At 44.8% G+C, this 23,098-nt stretch overlaps 1 protein-coding gene across 7 annotated transcripts in view; it reads right to left on the minus strand.

Moving 5' to 3' along the window:
- Positions 1 to 23,098, minus strand: part of LOC124013620 (neurexin-2-like) — a 1,135,017-nt gene that overhangs the window by 49,897 nt on the left and 1,062,022 nt on the right. For all 7 annotated transcript variants that reach the window (XM_046327950.1, XM_046327944.1, XM_046327948.1 and 4 more), the window contains one exon: positions 7,282 to 7,453. In XM_046327950.1, coding sequence (XP_046183906.1) covers positions 7,282 to 7,453 — 172 coding nt within the window. The remainder of the gene's footprint in view (positions 1 to 7,281; positions 7,454 to 23,098) is intronic.

Raw genomic sequence — 23,098 nt, forward strand, 5'->3', positions numbered from 1 at the left:
CTCATCTCCTCCTCCTCCTCCTCCTCCTCCTCCTCCTCCTCCTCCTCCTCCTCCTCCTCCTCCTCCTCCTCCTCCTCCTCCTCCTCCTCCTCCTCCTCCACCCCACCCCAAACACACAACGCAACAATAGCATCAGCCCCAACAACTAAACCGACAAACAAACAAACTCTAAAACCTCGATCAGCAGGAGGGGAGAGAAAAAGAGAAACGTTCGACTGACAAAATAACAACGCCGACAACAACAACAACAACAGAGGAAGAAAAGAGGGCTCCGAATTCAATTACAAGGAAATGAAAGTCAGAGATAACATGCTGGTGTCAACAGGCTGCCCTGCTACTGTGTTCTATTCTTCTGTGTTCTATTCTTCTGTGTTTTATTCTTCTGTGTTCTATACTTCTGTGTTTTATTATTCAGTGTTCTATTCAGTGTTCTATTCTTCTGTGTTCTATTCTTCTGTGTTCTATTCTTCTGTGTTCTATTCTTCTGTGTTCTATTCTTCTGTGTTCTATTCTTCTGTGTTCTATTCAGTGTTCTATTCAGTGTTCTATTCTTCTGTGTTCTATTCTTCCGTGTTCTATTCTTCTGTGTTCTATTCAGTGTTATATTCTTCTGTGTTTTATTCTTCTGTGTTCTATTCTTCTGTGTTCTATTCTTTTGCATTCTATTCTCCTGTGTTTTATTCTTCTGTGTTTTATTCTTCAGTGTTCTATTCTTCTGCGTTCTATTCTTCTGCGTTCTATTCTTCTGCGTTCTATTCTTCTGCGTTCTATTCTTCTGTGTTCTATTCTTCAGCGTTTTATTCTTCTGTGTTCTATTCTTCAGTGTTTTATTCTTCTGCGTTCTATTCTTCAGTGTTCTATTCTTCTGCGTTCTATTCTTCTGCGTTCTATTCTTCTGTATTCTATTCTTCAGTGTTTTATTCTTCTGCGTTCTATTCTTCAGTGTTCTATTCTTCTGCGTTCTATTCTTCTGTGTTCTATTCTTCAGCGTTTTATTCTTCTGTGTTCTATTCTTCAGTGTTCTATTCTTCTGCGTTCTATTCTTCTGCGTTCTATTCTTCTGCGTTCTATTCTTCTGTGTTCTATTCTTCAGCGTTTTATTCTTCTGTGTTCTATTCTTCAGTGTTTTATTCTTCTGCGTTCTATTCTTCTTCTATTCTTCTATTCTTCTGTGTTCTATTCTTCAGTGTTCTATTCTTCTGTGTTCTATTCTTCAGCGTTTTATTCTTCTGTGTTCTATTCTTCAGTGTTTTATTCTTCTGCGTTCTATTCTTCAGTGTTCTATTCTTCTGCGTTCTATTCTTCAGTGTTCTATTCTTCTGCGTTCTATTCTTCTGCATTCTATTCTTCTGTATTCTATTCTTCAGTGTTCTATTCTTCTGCGTTCTATTCTTCAGTGTTTTATTCTTCTGCGTTCTATTCTCCTGTGTTCTATTCTTCTGTGTTCTATTCTTCTGTGCTCTATTCTTCTGCATTCTATTCTCCTGTGTTTTATTCTTCTGTGTTCTATTCTTCTGCATTCTATTCTCCTGTGTTCTATTCTTCTGTGCTCTATTCTTCTGCATTCTATTCTCCTGAGTTCTATTCTTCTGCATTCTATTCTTCTGTGTTCTATTCTTCTGTGTTCTATTCTTCTGTGTTCTATTCTTCTGCATTCTATTCTCCTGTGTTCTATTCTTCTGTGTTCTATTCTTCTGTTCTATTCTTCTGCAGTTCTATTCTTCTGAGTTTTATTCTTCTGTGTTTTATTATTCAGTGTTCTATTCTTCTGTGTTCTATTCTCCTGTGTTCTATTCTTCTGTGTTCTATTCCTCTGCGTTCTATTCTCCTGAGTTTTATTCTTCTGTGTTTTATTATTCAGTGTTCTATTCTTCTGTGTTCTATTCTTCTGTGTTCTATTCCTCTGCGTTCTATTCTTCTGTATTCTATTCTTCTGTGCTCTATTCTTCTGCATTCTATTCTCCTGTGTTCTATTCTTCTGTGTGCTCTATTTTCTGCATTCTATTCTTCTGTGTTCTATTATTCTGTGTTCTATTCTTCTGCGTTCTATTCTTCTGTGTTCTATTCTTCTGCGTTCTATTCTTCTGCGTTCTATTCTTCTGCATTCTATTATTCAGTGTTCTATTCTTCTGTGTTCTATTCTTCTGTGTTCTATTCTTCTGTGTTCTATTCTTCTGTGTTCTATTCTTCTGTGTTCTATTCTTCTGCGTTCTATTCTTCTGCGTTCTATTCTTCTGCATTATATTATTCAGTGTTCTATTATTCAGTGTTCTATTATTCAGTGTTCTATTCTTCTGTGTTCTATTCTTCTGTGTTCTATTCTTCTGTGCTCTATTCTTCTGCATTCTATTCTCCTGTGTTTTATTCTTCTGTGTTCTATTCTTCTGCGTTCTATTCCTCTGCATTCTATTCTTCTGTATTCTATTCTTCTGTGCTCTATTCTTCTGCATTCTATTCTCCTGAGTTTTATTCTTCTGTGTTTTATTATTCAGTGTTCTATTCTTCTGTGTTCTATTATTCTGTGTTCTATTCTTCTGTGTTCTATTCCTCTGCGTTCTATTCTTCTGTATTCTATTCTTCTGTGCTCTATTCTTCTGCATTCTATTCTCCTGTGTTCTATTCTCCTGTGTTCTATTCTTCTGTGCTCTATTCTTCTGCATTCTATTCTCCTGAGTTTTATTCTTCTGTGTTTTATTCTTCAGTGTTCTATTCTTCTGTGTTCTATTATTCAGTTCATTCTATTCTTCTGTGTTCTATTCTTCAGCATTCTATTCTTCTGTGTTCTATTATTCAGTGTTCTATTCTATTCTTCTGTGTTCTATTATTCAGTGTTCTATTCTTCTGTGTTCTATTCTTCAGCATTCTATTCTTCTGTGTTCTATTATTCAGCATTCTATTCTTCTGTGTTCTATTATTCAGCATTCTATTCTTCTGTGTTCTATTCTTCAGTGTTTTATTCTTCTGTTCTATTCTTCTGTTCTATTCTTCAGTGTTCTATTCTTCTGTTCTATTCTTCGTTCTATTCTTCAGTGTTCTATTCTTCTGTGTTCTATTCTTCTGCATTCTATTCTTCTGTATTCTATTCTTCAGTGTTCTATTCTTCTGTTCTTATTCTTCTGTGTTCTATTCTTCAGTGTTTTATTCTTCTGTGTTCTATTCTCAGTGTTCTATTCTTGTGTTCTATTCTTCTGTGTTCTATTCTTCTGTGCTGTGTTCTATTCTTCTGCATTCTATTCTCCTGTGTTTTATTCTTCTGTGTTCTATTCTTCTGCATTCTATTCTCCTGTGTTCTATTCTTCTGTGCTCTATTCTTCTGCATTCTATTCTCCTGAGTTCTATTCTTCTGCATTCTATTCTCCTGTGTTCTATTCTTCTGCGTTCTATTCTTCAGTGTTTTATTCTTCTGCGTTCTATTCTCCTGTGTTCTATTCTTCTGTGTTCTATTCTTCTGTGCTCTATTCTTCTGCATTCTATTCTCCTGAGTTTTATTCTTCTGTGTTTTATTATTCAGTGTTCTATTCTTCTGTGTTCTATTCTCCTGTGTTCTATTCTTCTGTGTTCTATTCCTCTGCGTTCTATTCTCCTGAGTTTTATTCTTCTGTGTTTTATTATTCAGTGTTCTATTCTTCTGTGTTCTATTCTTCTGTGTTCTATTCCTCTGCGTTCTATTCTTCTGTATTCTATTCTTCTGTGCTCTATTCTTCTGCATTCTATTCTCCTGTGTTCTATTCTTCTGTGCTCTATTCTTCTGCATTCTATTCTCCTGTGTTTTATTCTTCTGTGTTTTATTCTTCTGTATTCTATTCTTCTGTGTTCTATTATTCTGTGTTCTATTCTTCTGCGTTCTATTCTTCTGTGTTCTATTCTTCTGCGTTCTATTCTTCTGCGTTCTATTCTTCTGCATTCTATTATTCAGTGTTCTATTCTTCTGTGTTCTATTCTTCTGTGTTCTATTCTTCTGTGTTCTATTCTTCTGTGTTCTATTCTTCTGCGTTCTATTCTTCTGCGTTCTATTCTTCTGCATTATATTATTCAGTGTTCTATTATTCAGTGTTCTATTATTCAGTGTTCTATTCTTCTGTGTTCTATTCTTCTGTGCTCTATTCTTCTGCATTCTATTCTCCTGTGTTTTATTCTTCTGTGTTCTATTCTTCTGCGTTCTATTCTTCTGTGCTCTATTCTTCTGCATTCTATTCTCCTGAGTTTTATTCTTCTGTGTTTTATTATTCAGTGTTCTATTCTTCTGTGTTCTATTATTCTGTGTTCTATTCTTCTGTGTTCTATTATTCAGTGTTCGTTCTATTCTTCTGTTCTATTATTATTCTATTCTTCTGTGTTCTATTCTTCTGCATTCTATTCTCCTGTGTTCTATTCTCCTGTGTTCTATTCTTCTGTGCTCTATTCTTCTGCATTCTATTCTCCTGAGTTTTATTCTTCTGTGTTTTATTATTCAGTGTTCTATTCTTCTGTGTTCTATTATTCAGCATTCTATTCTTCTGTGTTCTATTATTCAGCATTCTATTCTTCTGTGTTCTATTATTCAGCATTCTATTCTTCTGTGTTCTATTATTCAGCATTCTATTCTTCTGTGTTCTATTATTCAGCATTCTATTCTTCTGTGTTCTATTATTCAGCATTCTATTCTTCTGTGTTCTATTATTCAGCATTCTATTCTTCTGTGTTCTATTATTCAGCATTCTATTCTTCTGTGTTCTATTATTCAGCATTCTATTCTTCTGTGTTCTATTATTCAGCGTTCTATTCTTCTGTGTTCTATTATTCAGCATTCTATTCTTCTGTGTTCTATTATTCAGCATTCTATTCTTCTGTGTTCTATTATTCAGCATTCTATTCTTCTGTGTTCTATTATTCAGCATTCTATTCTTCTGTGTTCTATTATTCAGCGTTCTATTCTCCTGTGTTCTATTATTCAGCATTCTATTCTTCTGTGTTCTATTATTCAGCATTCTATTCTCCTGTGTTCTATTATTCAGCATTCTATTCTTCTGTGTTCTATTATTCAGCATTCTATTCTTCTGTGTTCTATTATTCAGCATTCTATTCTTCTTGTGTTCTATTATTCAGCATTCTATTCTTCTGTGTTCTATTATTCAGCATTCTATTCTTCTGTGTTCTATTATTCAGCATTCTATTCTTCTGTGTTCTATTATTCAGCATTCTATTCTTCTGTGTTCTATTATTCAGCATTCTATTCTTCTGTGTTCTATTATTCAGCATTCTATTCTTCTGTGTTCTATTATTCAGCATTCTATTCTCCTGTGTTCTATTATTCAGCATTCTATTCTCCTGTGTTCTATTATTCAGCATTCTATTCTTCTGTGTTCTATTATTCAGCATTCTATTCTTCTGTGTTCTATTATTCAGCGTTCTATTCTCCTGTGTTCTATTATTCTATTCTCCTGTGTTCTATTATTCAGCATTCTATTCTTCTGTGTTCTATTATTCAGCATTCTATTCTTCTGTGTTCTATTATTCAGCATTCTATTCTTCTGTGTTCTATTATTCAGCGTTCTATTCTCCTGTGTTCTATTATTCAGCATTCTATTCTTCTGTGTTCTATTCTCCTGTGTTCTATTCTTCTGTGTTCTATTCTCCTGTGTTCTATTATTCAGTGTTCTATTGTTCTGTGTTCTATTGTTCTGTGTTCTATTCAGTGTTCTATTGTTCTGTGTTCTATTGTTCTGTGTTCGATTCTTCTGTGTTCGATTCTTCTGTGTTCATGTCCTCTGTGTTCTATTCTGTGTTCTATTCTGTGTTCTATTCTTCTGTGTTCTATTTGGCGTTCTATTCTTCCTGGTTGTGATACATGGACCTCTGTCCTAGTGCTGACGGATGGAGAGAGGATCTAGATTTTCTCTGCAGGAGACAATGGAGCCAATGTGTATGGGTTGGATCACCACGGTGACAGAGGGTTCCAGAGTGAAGAAGGTTAGTGCTATTCGGGATCCTTGAGACATCCCTAGCCTAACCTCAACCCGTACCTAACCCTAACCTTAAACCTTACCTTAACCATGTTAAACTTGAACTTCAATTAGACTTTTCAGAGAGGAGAGAGAGAGGCAGTGTTACTCCTGGATATCACTCCACAGAGGCAGTGTTACTCCTGGATATCACTCCACAGAGGCAGTGTTACTCCTGGATATCACTCCACAGAGGCAGTGTTACTCCTGGATATCACTCCACAGAGGCAGTGTTACTCCTGGATATCACTCCACAGAGGCAGTGTTACTCCTGGATATCACTCCACAGAGGCAGTGTTACTCCTGGATATCACTCCACAGAGGCAGTGTTACTCCTGGATATCACTCCACAGAGGCAGTGTTACTCCTGGATATCACTCCACAGAGGCAGTGTTACTCCTGGATATCACTCCACAGAGGCAGGGTTTGGGATTTCATACTGTGGAGTGGGTGTATTTTCTTAGAGTTAACCATAAACAAACTTTTGTGAACTTTTTCTCATCGAACCATGAATTCCCTAGAGACAGTAGTAATTGGCGCTATAGAATGAGACAACAGGCACGCAACAGGAGAATCAACCAGCGAGCTCAAACTTTTACTGGAGAAAACCCTCAATTTGAATCAGACCTTTCTGAAAGATTCTGAAACACTGTGAGAACCAGTCTCTTTAGCTAACATTCCACTCCTTGTCCTTGCCAAAGACACATGACATGGACTACAGGGTCGGTTAGCTGAAGAGACGGGTCCCCAGGCTAGTGAAACACCCATTGGTGTGTAAGAAAAGCATCATTATTAATATGACAATTCAACCATTACTGAATCATTCCTTGCCTTCGGGGATAATGGTTCTAACAGTGTGGATAGATCCAGCTCAGTATGATCAGGGATCAGAAGCAGAAAATGTCTTCCTTGTAGTCACCATGGTGGAGGGAGTTGACATAACTACTGTAGAATACAGTGGAGAGACACCAAGTGAGAGTTTTTGTTTGGCAACAATAATATAACCAATATATCTAATATGACCAACCATTTTACTTGTCATTGGTTATTCATGATTAAGTAGCAGTAGGACTGCTATGTAATACATGACTGGGTGGTATACTGACTCATAGAAAATGATGCCCTGCAACAAAACAACCATATTATTTTACTCTCTCACTTTCTCTGCCACTGTATTCCTTTAGTTCATCTGATACTTTAATCCCTCCCTCCCTCCCTCCCTCCCTCCCTCCCTCCCTCCCCCTCCCTCCCTCCCTCCCTCCCCCTCCCTCCCTCCCTCCCTCCCTCCCTACGGTCCTACCTGAGGGGAAGCGTTCGATGACAGGCTGGCTGTCCACCTGCAAGGTAGCGTTGCCACCGCTGCGTGTGAAGCGCACCACGTGGTATTTTCCGTCGCTCACCATCACCGCGCTCTCCTCGATGACAATGTCATCTGTTCCCACGTTGAAGATGACGCCGATCCTTCCCTGTTCCTAGGGGAGAGAGAGAGAGACCGAGAGAGAGAGAGAGAGAGAGAGACAGAGAGAGAGACAGAGAGAGAGAGAGAGAGAGGGAGAGAGAGAGAGAGAGAGAGAGAGAGAGAGAGAGAGAGAGAGAGAGAGACAGAGAGAGAGAGAGAGAGAGAGAGAGAGAGAGAGAGAGAGAGAGAGAGAGAGAGAGAGAGAGAGAGAGAGAGAGAGAGAGAGAGAGAGAGAGAGAGAGAGAGAGAGAGGGTTAGAGGGAGGGTTAGAGGGAGAGAACACGTTTCATCTGTGTTCAGTGTGTACAGGTGAAAGGTGTGTCCAGTGTCTGTATATGAAAAAGCAGGTTTCAAACCCGGGTCCAGGTCTTCCGGTGGAGCTTAGGACCATGTTATCACCCTGAGCTAAAGCCTACAGTCAGCATCATCTCCGGAAGCTGTCGCCACATTATTTTCAGATCTCAGAAAAAGATTACCCATCACTTTTGTGTAGTTCAGCAACCCAGGCCTACTAAACATTAATGAAAGGGCTATCCAAGTATGTATTTCCATAAAGTCTGTCCAACATAAACCTTCTACAGCATGACAGGTACCGTGCAGTGGCCAGTGACCCAGTGTGTGTTCTGATCACTGTTGGGGCATAATGGTGGGCAGTCAAGCTTCAGCCAGGTTGAGTGTAGAATGGACTACTGTATTACATTTAACATTCACCAGCCTCTCTCTCTCTCTCTCTCTCTCTCTCTCTCTCTCTCTCTCTCTCTCTCTCTCTCTCTCTCTCTCACGCTCTCTCTCTCTCTCTCTCTCTCTCTCTCTCTCTCTCTCTCTCTCTCTCTCTCTCTCTCTCTCTCTCTCTCTCTCCTCTACCTCTACTCTCTACTCTACCTCCACTCTCCTCCTCTCTCTTTACCTCTACTCTCCTCCTCTACCTCTCTCTCTCTCTCCTCCTCTCTACTCTCCTCCTCTCCCTCTACAACTACTCTCCTCCTCTACCTCCCCTCTCTCTCTCTCTCTCTCTCTCTCTCTCTCTCTCTCTCTCTCTCTCTCTCTCTCTCTCTCTCTCTCTCTCTCTCTCATCTCTCTCTCTCTCTCCATCTCCTCTCTCTCCTCTCTCTCCTCCTCTACCTCTCTCACTCCTCCTCTCCTCCTCTCCTCCTACTCTCTCTCTCTCTCTCCTCTACTTTCCTCCTCTCCTCTACCTCTACTCTCCTCCTCTCCCTCTACCTCTACTCTCCTCCTCTCCTCTCTCTCTCTCTCTCTCTCTCTCTCTCTCTCTCTCTCTCTCTCTCTCTCTCTCTCTCTCTCTCTCTCTCTCTCTCTCTCTCTCTCTCTCTCTCTCTCTCTCTCTCTCTCTCTCTCTCTCCCATCTATTAGTGTTGACAGCCTCCTACTGCTTCAAATTTATTACAGTCTACCCACCTCTCTCTCTCTCCTCTCACATCCCTCTTTACCCCCCCTCCCCTCCTCTCCCCTCCCCTCTCCTTGTAGTAACTATGGTGGAGGGAGTTGACATAACTACTGTAGAATACAGTGGAGAGAGGGACACCAAGGGAGAGTTTTTGTTTTGACTGTGCCTGTTCACTGCTGTGGTATGACAGACGGTTCATTCCCATTGGCCCCCTGTCCGTGCCTTTTCCCACAGCACTTCCTGGTTTGACACAAGAGGTCAAGTTCGTTTGCTGGAGTGGGTCGCGGCGCGCAGCACGCCGCTATCTGTCCGCTCCAGACCCCCACTTCGCAAACATCTCCATTGATTGCTTTATCTAATTAGCTATGTGGATTTATTTAGCGGAAAACCTTCCTCACATGCCACCATTTTGTGAGGTTCAACCATGTCTTTAGCTTGGGGCACTGTTTGAATTATTCATTCAATATTTTAGGAATATATACAAATAGCTGCTAAAATGTTAAAAGGACTAAAGTATCGAGTTAATGGAGTAAATAAGAGCAAGAGGTTGGGATGTAAATGAATGAGTTGTGTAATCACAGTCAGATTTGTGCATTCTAACACGTACTTCGGCGGGATAAAATAGTCACGTTATTCAACGGTAAGTGCAATTGGTTGACATGGACGATTAAGACCCTAATTGTGGTGTTGTCACTGGTTGTGTTCGGAGCACGATTAATGCCTTTAAGGGCTCAACAGTGGCTGCGCCACATGTAACCAATCAAGATGTCTGTCGGGCGACTGAAGCTTGTTCATTTTGAATAGTGTCACCTACTGCACCCACTAAAACAGAGGCTTAATGAAATACAACATACATATCCATTGAGTTGAATTGTTGAGATTAAACAGCTACTTTGATGGGGGAAAACTGATAGAGCGGTGATGTCAACCTCAGGCCTTCAAAAGGGTACATGGCTCCTTGGCACTTCATCAATCAATTAAAGTTATTGACTGTCCAGAGAATCCATACCCTACCTGGCTTCCTGTGTCTACATCCACTATTGAATAGCTGAGAACAAGCAGACATGGTGGCAATTGATGATTGATGCCACTTTATCAAACCACCGTTTTACTCCCAGAGAAAAGCAACAAAATGGCGGAGGTTAGCCAAATGCTAACAGAGTGCAGTGAACAGTAGCTGAGGACTTTTTCCCGCCACACCACTGCCCGCCCACAATGAAGCGCTAAGGCTAATTGCATTACCTTTTTCATCAAGAATTAATTCAATGTTCCGCTGGGCAATTCTTTTCTCTGGGAAATGAATCTCTTGTTTTTGCGTATTAGCAGAGGGGAAGAGCATGGAGGAAACATAATTTGTGAGAGATTAGAATACAGAGAGATTAGCATTAATGTTCCTCAACATTAGGGCTTCTTCTTCTCTCTCGCCAGCACTGGGGAATGTATCAACTCCATTACACAAAGCAGCCGGCGGGAATCGCTGCTTTTTAAAGGTGATTTCTGTGTTGCCATAATGACATTTTAATGGCCGTTCCATTAAAAGTGAGACTCCACTCAAAAACAATCTTTTGTTTTCATTAGTCCACTGTTGATACAGTCCCAAAAATGTTTTGCATGTCAGCAGTCAAGTTTTCAAGATATTGGACTATCAAGAAAGAAGTGTCACCGGCCACATCATCCTGATGATGTAAAATGCGAAATATCTCTGGATGGAAAATAACCACAATCCCGTATAACTGGGAGAGGTCAAGTCCATACAGTAACAGTGAAATGAAGGGAGAGGGGAAGGGGAAGATGGCTCAGGAACAGTACACACCTCCCTATGGTGGAATACACACCTCTCTGTGGTGGAATTACCCACCTCTCTGTGGTGGAATACACACCTCTCTGTGGTGGAATACACACCTCTCTGTGGTAGAATTACACACCTCTCGGTGGTAGAATTACACACCTCTCTGTGGTGGAATACACACCTCTCTGTGGTGGAATACACACCTCTCTGTGGTGGAATTACACACCTCTCTGTGGTGGAATACACACCTCTCTGTGGTGGAATACACACCTCTCTGTGGTGGAATTACACACCTCTCTGTGGTGGAATTACACACCTCTCTGTGTTGGAATTACACACCTCTCTGTGGTGGAATTACACACCTCTCTGTGGTGGAATTACACACCTCTCTGTGGTGGAATTACACACCTCTCTGTGGTGGAATACACACCTCTCTGTGGTGGAATTACACACCTCTCTGTGGTGGAATACACACCTCTCTGTGGTGGAATTACACACCTCTCTGTGGTGGAATTACACACCTCTCTGTGGTGGAATACACACCTCTCTGTGGTGGAATACACACCTCTCTGTGGTGGAATTACACACCTCTCGGTGGTAGAATTACACACCTTTCTGTGGTGGAATACACACCTCTCTGTGGTGGAATTACACACCTGTCTGTGGTGGAATACACACCTCTCTGTGGTGGAATACACACCTCTCTGTGGTGGAATACACACCTCTCTGTGGTGGAATACACACCTCTCTGTGGTGGAATACACACCTCTCTGTGGTGGAATTACACACCTCTCTGTGGTGGAATACACACCTCTCTGTGGTGGAATTACACACCTCTCTGTGGTAGAATACACACCTCTCGGTGGTAGAATTACACACCTCTCTGTGGTGGAATACACACTTCTCTGTGGTGGAATACACACCTCTCTGTGGTGGAATTACACACCTCTCTGTGGTGGAATACACACCTCTCTGTGGTGGAATTACACACCTCTCTGTGGTAGAATACACACCTCTCTGTGGTGGAATACACACCTCTCTGTGGTTTCCCTTTAAAAGCTTTAGGCAGAGTTGTAGGAGGATCCACAAGTCTCTCATTCCAAATTCGGTTGCATAACATTACTTTTTTTCAAATTCTGTGTCCAGTAGGGTTTTAGAGTCAGGTGTTATTGTTATAAGAAGGGCCAAGAGTTGTTCCTGACCACCTGATCTTACTAGTCATAACTGTAGGCCCTAGCCTATATTTCCATCAAAATATATTGTACATTGGTGTCAGAAATGGGACGTAAAAACCTAGGCTACAGAGAGCATTTCAGGGAAATGTGGAAATGTCCGTGCAGGGAATGTGAACCAAGGCCCCTGCGTCTGTGTGTGTGTATAGGTGTGTGCTGGGGTTATCAGTCCGTTCCTAAGGGGGCTTTGCCGTCCATCAGACAACACTAAAGTGGGAGAGAAAGACATGAAGAAAGAGAGTGGCAAAGGTAGAAAATGAACGATAGAATAACAAACGGGGAGGAATGAAATAGCAATAGCTCATGAAAACAAGAACACGGGGAACCTGAATGATCTCCCAGGGCTTGAGGTGCAATGTGATCAAAGAGTCTGTTGAAGATGTCAAGTTGGCTATTTTTTATTTTCTTTACACATCAGAAAAGTCAATTAAGACGGAGAGAAGTAAAAGACAGAAAAATAAGTTTTTCATGAATTGGTTCCCTGCATTTCTTCCCTAAGTGGCTCAGGGATAGAACAACGGTTCCATTAGTAGGACTGACAGTCTTACTTTCTCTCCTCTCTTATCCCCCTATCTTTACCCCTCCGCTACTCCATCTCTTTATTATCCCTCGAAGTGTGATGCCAGAAAAGACCAGGAGGAAGTGTAATGACGAACGAAAGAGCCAATCATCCCTGCCAGTAGACGGGGTTGACGGGGGATTGGTAGAGGATGACAATTATTTAGTTTACAAGGAATAATTCTGTATAATTTCGGTTTTACGGTGGAGTCAATGGAGAGAGACACAAACTGAAGGTAGGTATGTGGATATATTTGCATGAAAATATACATTCAAAACAAATGTTTCATTTCTTAAAGTGAAAGTGGCCTGTATCACTGCTTAACCCACAGGGATGGATTTCCATAGTGTACAATGTCAACCTTACGCCATGCTACATATAGAGGGATGCCAGGATGATAACGGTAATGACTGCATGGCGCTAATCAGAACTAGGAAATGAATGTTAGAATGGGCATAATGGGATTGAGTTAGTCAGGGGTCTCTCTCTCTCTCTCTCTCTCTCTCTCTCTCTCTCTCTCTCTCTCTCTCTCTCTCTCTCTCTCTCTCTCTCTCTCGCCCCATCTCCCTCCCTCTCTCTCTCCCTCCCCCATCTCTCTCTCTCTCTCTCTCTCCTCTCTCTCTCTCTCTCTCTCTCTCTCTCTCTCTCTCTCTCTCTCTCTCTCTCTCTCTCTCTCTCTCTCTCTCTCTCTCCTCTCTCCCTCCCTCCCTCTCTCTCTCTCCCTCCCCCATCTCTCTCTCTCTCTCTCTCTCTCTCTCTCTCTCTCTCTCTCTCTCTCTCTCTCTCTCTCTCTCTCTCTCTCTCTCTCTCTCTCTCTCTCTCCCTCCTCTCCCTCCCTCCCATCTCCCTCCCTCCCTCCCCTCTCTCTCTCTCTCTCCCTCCCCCATCTCTCTCTCTCTCACCCTATCTCCCTTCCTCCCTCTCTCTCTCTCTCTCCCTCCCCCATCTCTCTCTCTCTCGCCCCATCTCCCTCCCCCTCTCTCTCTCGCCCCCCCCTCTCTCTCTCTCTCTCTCCTCTCCTCTCTCTCTCTCTCTCTCTCTCTCTCTCTCTCTCTCTCTCTCTCTCTCTCTCTCTCTCTCTCTCTCTCTCTCTCTCTCTCTCTCTCTCTCTCTCCCCTCATCTCTCTCTCGCTTCCCCATCTCTCCTTCTCTCCCCCCATCTCTCTCTCTCATCTCTCTCTTGTCCCCATCTCTCTCTCGCACCCCATCTCTCCCTCTCTCCCCCCATCTCTCTCTCTCCCCCATCTCTCTCTCTCCCTCATCTCTCTCTCTCCCCATCTCTCTCTCTCTCTGTGTTATGTAACCATAAAGAATAGGTTGTTATGTAAGACTAGGCCATACACCAGCAGTTCAATCCTTTTTACATTCACAGCTAAAACACTTCCAGGACTCATTTGTATGTTTGTCGTTATCTGTGGCAGTCACCTTTAGAAAGTTTCCCCCATCTCTTCATCTTAATAGCACTTTATCTCTCTCTTCCTCTCTCTCTCTGACTCCCTCCCTCCCCCTCTTCCTCTCTCTCTCTGACTCCCTCCCTCCCCCTCTTCCTCTCTCTCTCTGACGCCCTCCATCCCCCTCTTCCTCTCTCTCTCTGACTCCCTCCCTTCCCCTCTTCCTCTCTCTCTGCCTCCGTCCCTCCCCCTCTTCCTCTCTCTCTCTGACTCCCTCCATCCCCCTCTTCCTCTCTCTCTCTGACTCCCTCCATCCCCCTCTTCCTTTCTCTTCCCATGTGGTCCAGTATCTAATAAGTCCCTGCTCTGAGACAACACAGTGAAACTGGGGCTATGACATAGGATCTCATTACAAATCAATCAGTCAGAGAGCCTGGGAGTGGGAGGGAAACCATATCAGGCTGTGTGTGTGTGTGTGTCTGTCTGAGAGAGAAAGTGAGAGAGAATGTGTGTCGGTGTGACTGACTCACACTAGTCACACTAGACATACTCAGTTGTCTCATTCTTCCTGTAGCATTGATCAACGACAGCATTATGTAGGATACTCTTTCCCAGAGAGATAATACATCCCAACACTTCATCCTGAACTGATAAGCATGCACACACACACACACACACACACGCACGCACGCACGCACGCACGCACACACACACACACACACGAACGCATGCACGCACGCACGCACGCACACACACACACACACACGAACGCATGCACGCACGCACGCACACACACACACACACAAGCACGCATGCACGCGCACACACACACACACACACACACACACACACACACACACACACACACACACACACACACACACACACACACACACACACACACACACACACACACACACACACACACACACACACACACACACACACACACACACACACACACAGCACGCACGCACGCACACACACAAATACTAGCCAGTGTACACAGATAAACAAACATGGAAGGACCCCTGCGGCCTTGTGAGTGTGTGTCGTGCCAGGGGTGTGTGAGTGTGTGTCGTGCCAGTGTTATGTGAGTGTGTGTCGTGCCAGGGGTCTGTGAGTGTGTGTCGTGCCAGGGGTATGTGAGTGTGTGTCGTGCCATGGGTTTGTGAGTGTGAGTCGTTCCAGTGGTATGTGAGTCTGTGTCGTTCCAGTGGTATGTGAGTGTGTGTCGTGCCAGGGGTGTGTGAGTGTGTGTCGTGCCAGGGGTGTGTTGAGCATGTAGAGTTTATCCTGTGGCCTGGTTCCACCTGAACACACACAGCTGAAGTGGGACATGTTGAATGGCTGACATGATGTTTGTATTTTGTCTGGGAGTGTGTGATCATGCGAGACAGACTTGGAGCTCTCGACAAGGATCAGAACAGTGTGTGTGTGTGGCTATGTTTGTATGTGTGTATAAAGTCTGGGTGTGTGTGTGTGACTGTGTGTCTGCCTTCAATGTGTGTGTGTGTTTGTGTGTGTGTGTTCAATATGTATGTGTGTTTGTGTCTGTGTGTCTGCGTTCAATGTGTGTCTGTGTGTGTGTGTGAGTGTTTGTGTTTGTCTGCATTCAATGTGTAAGTGTGTGTATATTGTTAAGTGTGTGTGAGTGTTTGTGTGTGTGTGTGTCTGCGTTCAATGTGTATGTGTGTATTGTACGTGTGTGTGAGTGTGTGTGTGTCTGTGTGTGCGTTCTACGTGTGTGTGTGTGTGTATTGTATGTGTGTGTGAGTGTGTGTGTGTGTGTCTGCGTTCAACGTGTATGTTTGTTTGTATTGTGTGTGTGAGTGTGTGTTTGCGTTCAACGTGTGTGTGTGTATTGTAAGTGTGTGTATTGTAAGTGTGTATGTATGTGTGAGTGTGTGTGTGTATTGCAAGTGTGTGTATATATGTGTGAGTGTGTATTGTAAGTGTGTGTATATATGTGTGAGTGTGTGTGTATTGTAAGTGTGTGTATGTATGTGCGAGTGTGTGTGTGTGTGTATTGTAAGTGTGTGTATATATGTGTGAGTGTGTGTGTGTGTATTGTAAGTGTGTGTGTGTGTGTGTATATATATGTGTGTGTATGTGTGTGTGTGTGTGTATTGTAAGTGTGTGTATATATGTGTGAGTGTGTGTGTGTGTGTATTGTAAGTGTGTGTGTGTGTGTGTGTATATGTGTGTGTGTGTGTGTGTGTGTGTGTGTGTGTGTGTGTGTGTGTGTGTGTGTGTGTGTGTGTGTGTGTGTGTGTGTGTGTGTTGTAAGTGTGTGTATATATGTGTGAGTGTGTGTGTATTGTAAGTGTGTGTTTGTGTGTGTGTGTTCAATATGTATGTGTGTTTGTGTCTGTGTGTCTGCGTTCAATGTGTGTCTGTGTGTGTGTGTGAGTATTTGTGTTTGTCTGCATTCAATGTGTAAGTGTGTGTATATTGTTAAGTGTGTGTGTGAGTGTTTGTGTGTGTGTGTGTGTCTGCGTTCAATGTGTATGTGTGTATTGTACTTGTGTGTGTGTGTCTGCGTTCTACGTGTGTGTGTGTGTGTGTGTGTGTATTGTAAGTGTGTGTATGTGTGTGTGAGTGTGTGTGTGTGTTTGTGTCTGCGTTCAACGTGTATGTTTGTGTGTATTGTGTGTGTGAGTGTGTGTTTGCGTTCAACGTGTGGGTGTGTATTGTAAGTGTGTGCATTGTAAGTGTGTGTATATATGTGTGAGTGTGTGTGTGTGTGTATTGTAAGTGTGTGTATGTATGTGCGAGTGTGTGTGTGTGTGTGTATTGTAAGTGTGTGTATATATGTGTGAGTGTGTGTATATATGTGTGAGTGTGTGTATATATGTGTGTGTATGTGTGTGTGTGTGTGTGTGTATTGTAAGTGTGTGTATGTATGTGTGAGTGTGTGTATATATGTGTGAGTGTGTGTGTGTGTGTATTGTAAGTGTGTGTATATATGTGTGAGTGTGTGTGTGTATTGTAAGTGTGTGTATGTATGTGTGAGTGTGTGTGTGTGTATGGTAAGTGTGTGTATATAGTGTGTGTGTGTGTGTGTGTGTGTGTGTGTGTGTGTGTGTGTGTGTGTGTGTGTGTGTGTGTGTGTGTGTGTGTGTGTGTGTGTGTGTGTGTGTGTGTGTGTGTGTGTGTGTGTGATAATTGTAAGTGTGTGTATGTTTGTCTGAGTGTGTGTGTGTGTGTGTGTATGGTAAGTGTGTGTATATATGTCTGTGTGTGTGTGTATTGTTATTGTGTTTATATATGTGTGAGTGTGTGTAAAAAATCCTTCCACCATATAGAACGGCAGATCACTTCTCGACGCTCCAACTCCAGGTAGCCTAGCGGCAGGTAGCCTTGTGGGGAGGCAGGTAGCCTAGCGAGGAGGCAGGTAGCCTCGTGGGGAGGCAGGTAGCCTAGCGAGGAGGCAGGTAGCCTAGCGAAGAGGCAGGTAGCCTAGCGAAGAGGCAGGTAGCCTAGCGGCGCGGCAGGTAGCCTAGCGAGAAGGCAGGTAGCCTAGCGAGGAGGCAGGTAGCCTAGCAAGGCGGCAGGTAGCCTAGCGAAGAGGCAGGTAGCCTAGCGGCGCGGCAGGTAGCCTAGCGAGAAGGAGGGAGCCTAGCGAGGAGGCAGGTAGCCTAGCAAGGCGGCAGGTAGCCTAGCGAAGAGGCAGGTAGCCTAGCGGCGCGGCAGGTAGCCTAGCGAAGAGGCAGGTAGCCTAGCGAAGAGGCAGGTAGCCGCGGCAGGTAGCCTATCGAGAAGGCAGGTAGCCTAGCGAGGAGGCAGGTAGCCTAGCAAGGCGGCAGGTAGCCTAGCGAAGAGGCAGGTAGCCTAGCGAAGAGGCAGGTAGCCTAGCGAGAAGGCAGGTAGCCTAGCGAAGAGGCAGGTAGCCTAGCAAGGCGGCAGGTAGCCTAGCGAAGAGGCAGGTAGCCTAGCGATGAGGCAGATAGCCTAGCAAGGCGACAGGTAGCCTAGCGAAGAGGCGGGTAGCCTAGCGAAGAGGCAGGTAGCCTAGCGAGGCGGCAGGTAGCCTAGCGAAGAGGCAGGTAGCCTAGCTGAATTGCCTAGTTAAATATAAATAAAGTACAACGCTGCCACGTCTCAAAATCAAGAGGTAACATAATATCCAAGCAGAGAGCAGAGTCAGAGGAAGAACATGTTAGAGGATTATATTAAAACCCTTCACAGAATACAACTGTCTTTCTGGAACTCAATCTATCTCTCAATCTTCTCAGTGTTTCTACTTCGTCCACTGTCTGACTATGTCAGCTCCTAAAGATGGAAAAGAAAATATCTACAGTAGAAAGAAACAGAAAGGGAGAAAGAGGGGAGGAATAGAACAAGAAGTAACCAGAGGGAAAGGGAGAGGTAAAAAGAGAGGTAGAGTGTAGGGAAGAGAGAGTTCACCAGCCCAGAGCAGGGCTCCTCTACTGTCTCTCTACCTGTTCACCATCCCAGAGCAGAGCTCCTCTACTGTCTCTCTACCTGTTCACCAGCCCAGAGCAGGGCTCCTCTACTGTCTCTCTACCTGTTCACCAGCCCAGAGCAGGGCTCCTCTACTGCATCGCTACCTGTTCACCAGCCCAGAGCAGGGCTCCTCTACTGTCTCTCTACTAGTTCACCAACCCAGAGCAGGGCTCCTCTACTGTCTCTCTACCTGTTCACCATCCCAGAGCAGGGCTCCTCTACTGTCTCTCTACCTGTTCACCAGCCCAGAGCAGGGCTCCTCTACTGTCTCTCTACCTGTTCACCAGCCCAGAGCAGGGCTCCTCTACTGCATCGCTACCTGTTCACCAGCCCAGAGCAGGGCTCCTCTACTGTCTCTCTACCTGTTCACCAGCCCAGAGCAGGGCTCCTCTACTGTCTCTCTACCTGTTCACCAGCCCAGAGCAGGGCTCCTCTACTGTCTCTCTACCTGTTCACCAGCCCAGAGCAGGGCTCCTCTACTGTCTCTCTACCTGTTCACCAGCCCAGAGCAGGGCTCCACTACTGTCTCTCTACTAGTTCACCAGCCCAGAGCAGGGCTCCTCTACTGTCTCTCTACCTGTTCACCAGCCCAGAGCAGGGCTCCTCTACTGTCTCTCTACCTGTTCACCAGCCCAGAGCAGGGCTCCTCTACTGTCTCTCTACCTGTTCACCAGCCCAGAGCAGGGCTCCTCTACTGTCTCTCTACCTGTTCACCAGCCCAGAGCAGGGCTCCTCTACTGTCTCTCTACCTGTTCACCAGCCCAGAGCAGGGCTCCTCTACTGTCTCTCTACCTGTTCACCAGCCCAGAGCAGGGCTCCTCTACTGCATCGCTACTTGTTCACCAGCCCAGAGCAGGGCTCCACTACTGTCTCTCTACTAGTTCACCAGCCCAGAGCAGGGCTCCTCTACTGTCTCTCTACCTGTTCACCAGCCCAGAGCAGGGCTCCTCTACTGTCTCTCTACCTGTTCAAAAGCCCAGAGCAGGGCTCCTCTACTGCCTCTCTACCTGTTCACCAGCCCAGAGCAGGGCTTCTCTACTGTCTCTCTGCCTGTTCACCAGCCCAGAGCAGGGCTCCTCTACTGTCTCTCTGCCTGTTCACCATCCCAGAGCAGGGCTCCTCTACTGTCTCTCTACCTGTTCAACAGCCCAGAGCAGGGCTCCTCTACTGTCTCTCTATCTGTTCACCAGCCCAGCGCAGGGCTCCTCTACTGTCTCTCTACCTGTTCACCAGCCCAGAGCAGGGCTCCTCTACTGTCTCTCTGCCTGTTCACCAGCCCAGAGTAGGGCTCCTCTACTGTCTCTCTGCCTGTTCACCATCCCAGAGCAGGGCTCCTCTACTGTCTCTCTACCTGTTCACCATCCCAGAGCAGGGCTCCTCTACTGTCTCTCTACCTGTTCAACAGCCCAGAGCAGGGCTCCTCTACTGTCTCTCTGCCTGTTCACCATCCCAGAGCAGGGCTCCTCTACTGTCTCTCTACCTGTTCAACATCCCAGAGCAGGGCTCCTCTACTGTCTCTCTACCTGTTCACCATCCCAGAGCAGGGCTCCTCTACTGTCTCTCTACCTGTTCACCATCCCAGAGCAGGGCTCCTCTACTGTCTCTCTACCTGTTCAACAGCCCAGAGCAGGGCTCCTCTACTGTCTCTCTGCCTGTTCACCATCCCAGAGCAGGGCTCCTCTACTGTCTCTCTACCTGTTCAACAGCCCAGAGCAGGGCTCCTCTACTGTCTCTCTACCTGTTCAACAGCCCAGAGCAGGGCTCCTCTACTGTCTCTCTACCTGTTCACCAGCCCAGAGCAGGGCTCCTCTACTGTCTCTCTGCCTGTTCACCAGCCCAGAGCAGGGCTCCTCTACTGTCTCTCTGCCTGTTCACCAGCCCAGAGCAGGGCTCCTCTACTGTCTCTCTGCCTGTTCACCAGCCCAGAGCAGGGCTCCTCTACTGTCTCTCTGCCTGTTCACCAGCCCAGAGCAGGGCTCCTCTACTGTCTCTCTACCTGTTCACCAGCCCAGAGCAGGGCTCCTCTACTGTCTCTCTGCCTGTTCACCAGCCCAGAGCAGGGCTCCTCTACTGCCTGAACTGTATTGTTCAGGTCCTTTGTTCTTCCTCTCCCTCTCACTGTCTGTATTGCTTTCCAATTTTTTTTCTCTCTGATGCTTTAGGAGAGTGGTCTCTCTCTGATGGTTCAGTGCTCTCTCTCTCTCTCTCTCTCTCTCTCTCTCTCTCTCTCTCTCTCTCTCTCTCTCTCTCTCTCTCTCTCTCTCATTATTTGATTGAATGGTGGTCTTGCATGGGACTTGGCAGGATCCCACTCATCCTCACCTCATGTGTTGGGGTGATATACTGTGAACAGAGAGAGAATAGGTATCTGCTAACGACCTTGTCTCTGCACTGTGAGTTCTCTACTGTGTGCTCTGTGCTCTCCTGTCTGTGTTGAGAGTGCAGGGTGTGCCCACAGGGATTTTCAGATTTTCTTACTATGTGTGCCGTGAGCAAATAGGAATTGGGAATTGAATAAATGCATCTGGGGAATACTTTAAAAAAGGTTTAATGGGTGAAATTCAATTTGAGAGGAGAGAGAAAAGCAGACAACAAGACAGACAGTAGGAGTAGTGGTAAATTGATCTACTCCTCTTTACACAATTAAATGAATTTTCAGTGTGTTTGCACCCATTTCCTCTGTGATTGTCTTTGAGCCAGAGAGAGCATGTGACGGAGAGAGTCTAGAATGGTTTGTCTTTCTCTCTATCCCACTTTTTCTCGCTCTCTATATCTCTCTCTGCATGTGTTTGTCATTTCAGCCGATTCCGCTCCCCCCAAAGAGCTTGAGAAGAGCACCACAGTCAGGCAAAAATGAACAGAATGAGTCTGACCTTAGGACAAAAGCAAAATGTTGTCTGTCTGGCCATCCCTCCTCTTTCTCTGTCCTCTCTCCATTCCTCCTCTCCTCTTTCCCTGCCCCCTGTCCATCCCTCGTCCTTCCTCCCCATTGTCCCTGCCCCCTCTCCATCCCTCCTCTCTTTTTTCCCTGCCCCCTCTCAATCTCCCCTCCTCTCCACTTTCCCTGCCCACACTCCATCCCTCCTCTCCATCTCTCCACTCCTCTTTCCCAACCCACACTCCATCCCTCCTCTCCACTTTCACTGCCCCTCTCCATCTCTCCTCTTTCCCTGCCCCCTTTCCATCTCTCCACTTTTCCTGGCCACCCCACCTCTCCCTTTCACCCCACCTCTCCACTTTCTCTGCCCCTCTCCATCTCTCCTCTTTCCCTGCCCCCTCTCCATCCACCCTCTCCACTTTTACTGCCCACACTCCATCCATCCTCTCCACTTTCACTGCCCCTCTCCATCTCTCCACTTTTCCTGGCCACACTCCACCCCACCTCTCCACTTTCATTGTCCCTTTCCATCTCTCCTCTTTCCCTGCCCCTCTCCATCTCTCCTCTTTCCCTGCCCCCTCTCCATCCATCCTCTCCACTTTGACTGCCCACACTCCATCCATCCTCTCCTCTTTCACTGCCCACACTCCATCTCTCCTCTCCACTTTCACTGCCCCTCTCCATCTCTCCTCTTTCCCTGCCCCCTCTCCATCCATCCTCTCCACTTTCACTGCCCACACTCCTGGTGTCAGCTGGTGTCAGCATCATGTGACTGGTGTCAGCATCTGGTGACTGGTGTCAGTATCATGTTGTGGAGGTGCATTGCTGCAGGAGGGATTGGTGCACTTCACAAAATAGATGGCATCATGAGGGAGGAAAATTATGTGTATATATTGAAGCATCCTCTCAAGACACCAACAGGAAGTTAAAGCTTGGTCGCAAATGGACAATGACCCCAATCATCCAAAGTTGTGGCAAAATGGCTTAAGGACAGCAAAGTCAAGGTATTGGAGTGGCCATCACAAAGCCCTGACCTCTATCTATCTATCTATCTATCTATCTATCTATCTATCTATCTATCTATCTATCTATCTATCTATCTATCTATCTATCTATCTATCTATCTATCTATCTATCTATCTATCTATCCATCCATCCATCCATCCATCCATCCATCCATCCATCCATCCATCCATCCATCTATCCATCTATCTATCTATCTATCTATCTATCTATCTATCTATCTATCTATCTATCTATCTATCTATCTATCTATCTATCTATCTATCTATCTATCTAAAGCCTATCTGACCTCTATCTATCTCCATCTCTCCATCTCTTCATCTATCTATCTATCTATCTATCTATCTATCTATCTATCTATCTATCTATCTATCTATCTATCTATCTATCTATCTATCTATCTATCTATCTATCTATCTATCTATCTATCTGTTGTTCAGTCAGAAAGTTGCCTCTCTCAACTTTGTTGGGCTTTGCACAAGGTTGAAAACTAGCAGAGGAGAACGGCCACCAAGCACACAGGCTAATATTTGCCCGTCACTAAACTGAGCAAACACGGATAAACGGCCTACAATCCCCCTCTCTATCTCTCCTCTCTCTCGATTTTCTGCCTATCTACCTTTCTGCTTCCTTTATCTCTCTCTTTCTGCACCGCTTCAAAGTTGTTTGTGGTGATTGGTGGTTTAAGGGATGTGTGTGTGTGTGTGTGTTGGGGGGGGCCCACTATTTCAGACAGAATCATTCCCTGTGAGTCAGTGGAGACACACATGTCCACTCCTCCAGTAAGCCTTTTGTTTTAAGTGATTGAAACAAAGCACACCAAGGTCTGTAACCTAATCTCCTTTATACACCTCTACTGGGTCATTTCAGTACACTGTCTGAAGGCCCCAACACATTCTGCCTGCTGGTAT

The sequence above is a fragment of the Oncorhynchus gorbuscha genome, linkage group LG25 (genome assembly GCF_021184085.1).
Source record: "Oncorhynchus gorbuscha isolate QuinsamMale2020 ecotype Even-year linkage group LG25, OgorEven_v1.0, whole genome shotgun sequence".
NCBI lineage: Eukaryota > Metazoa > Chordata > Actinopteri > Salmoniformes > Salmonidae > Oncorhynchus > Oncorhynchus gorbuscha.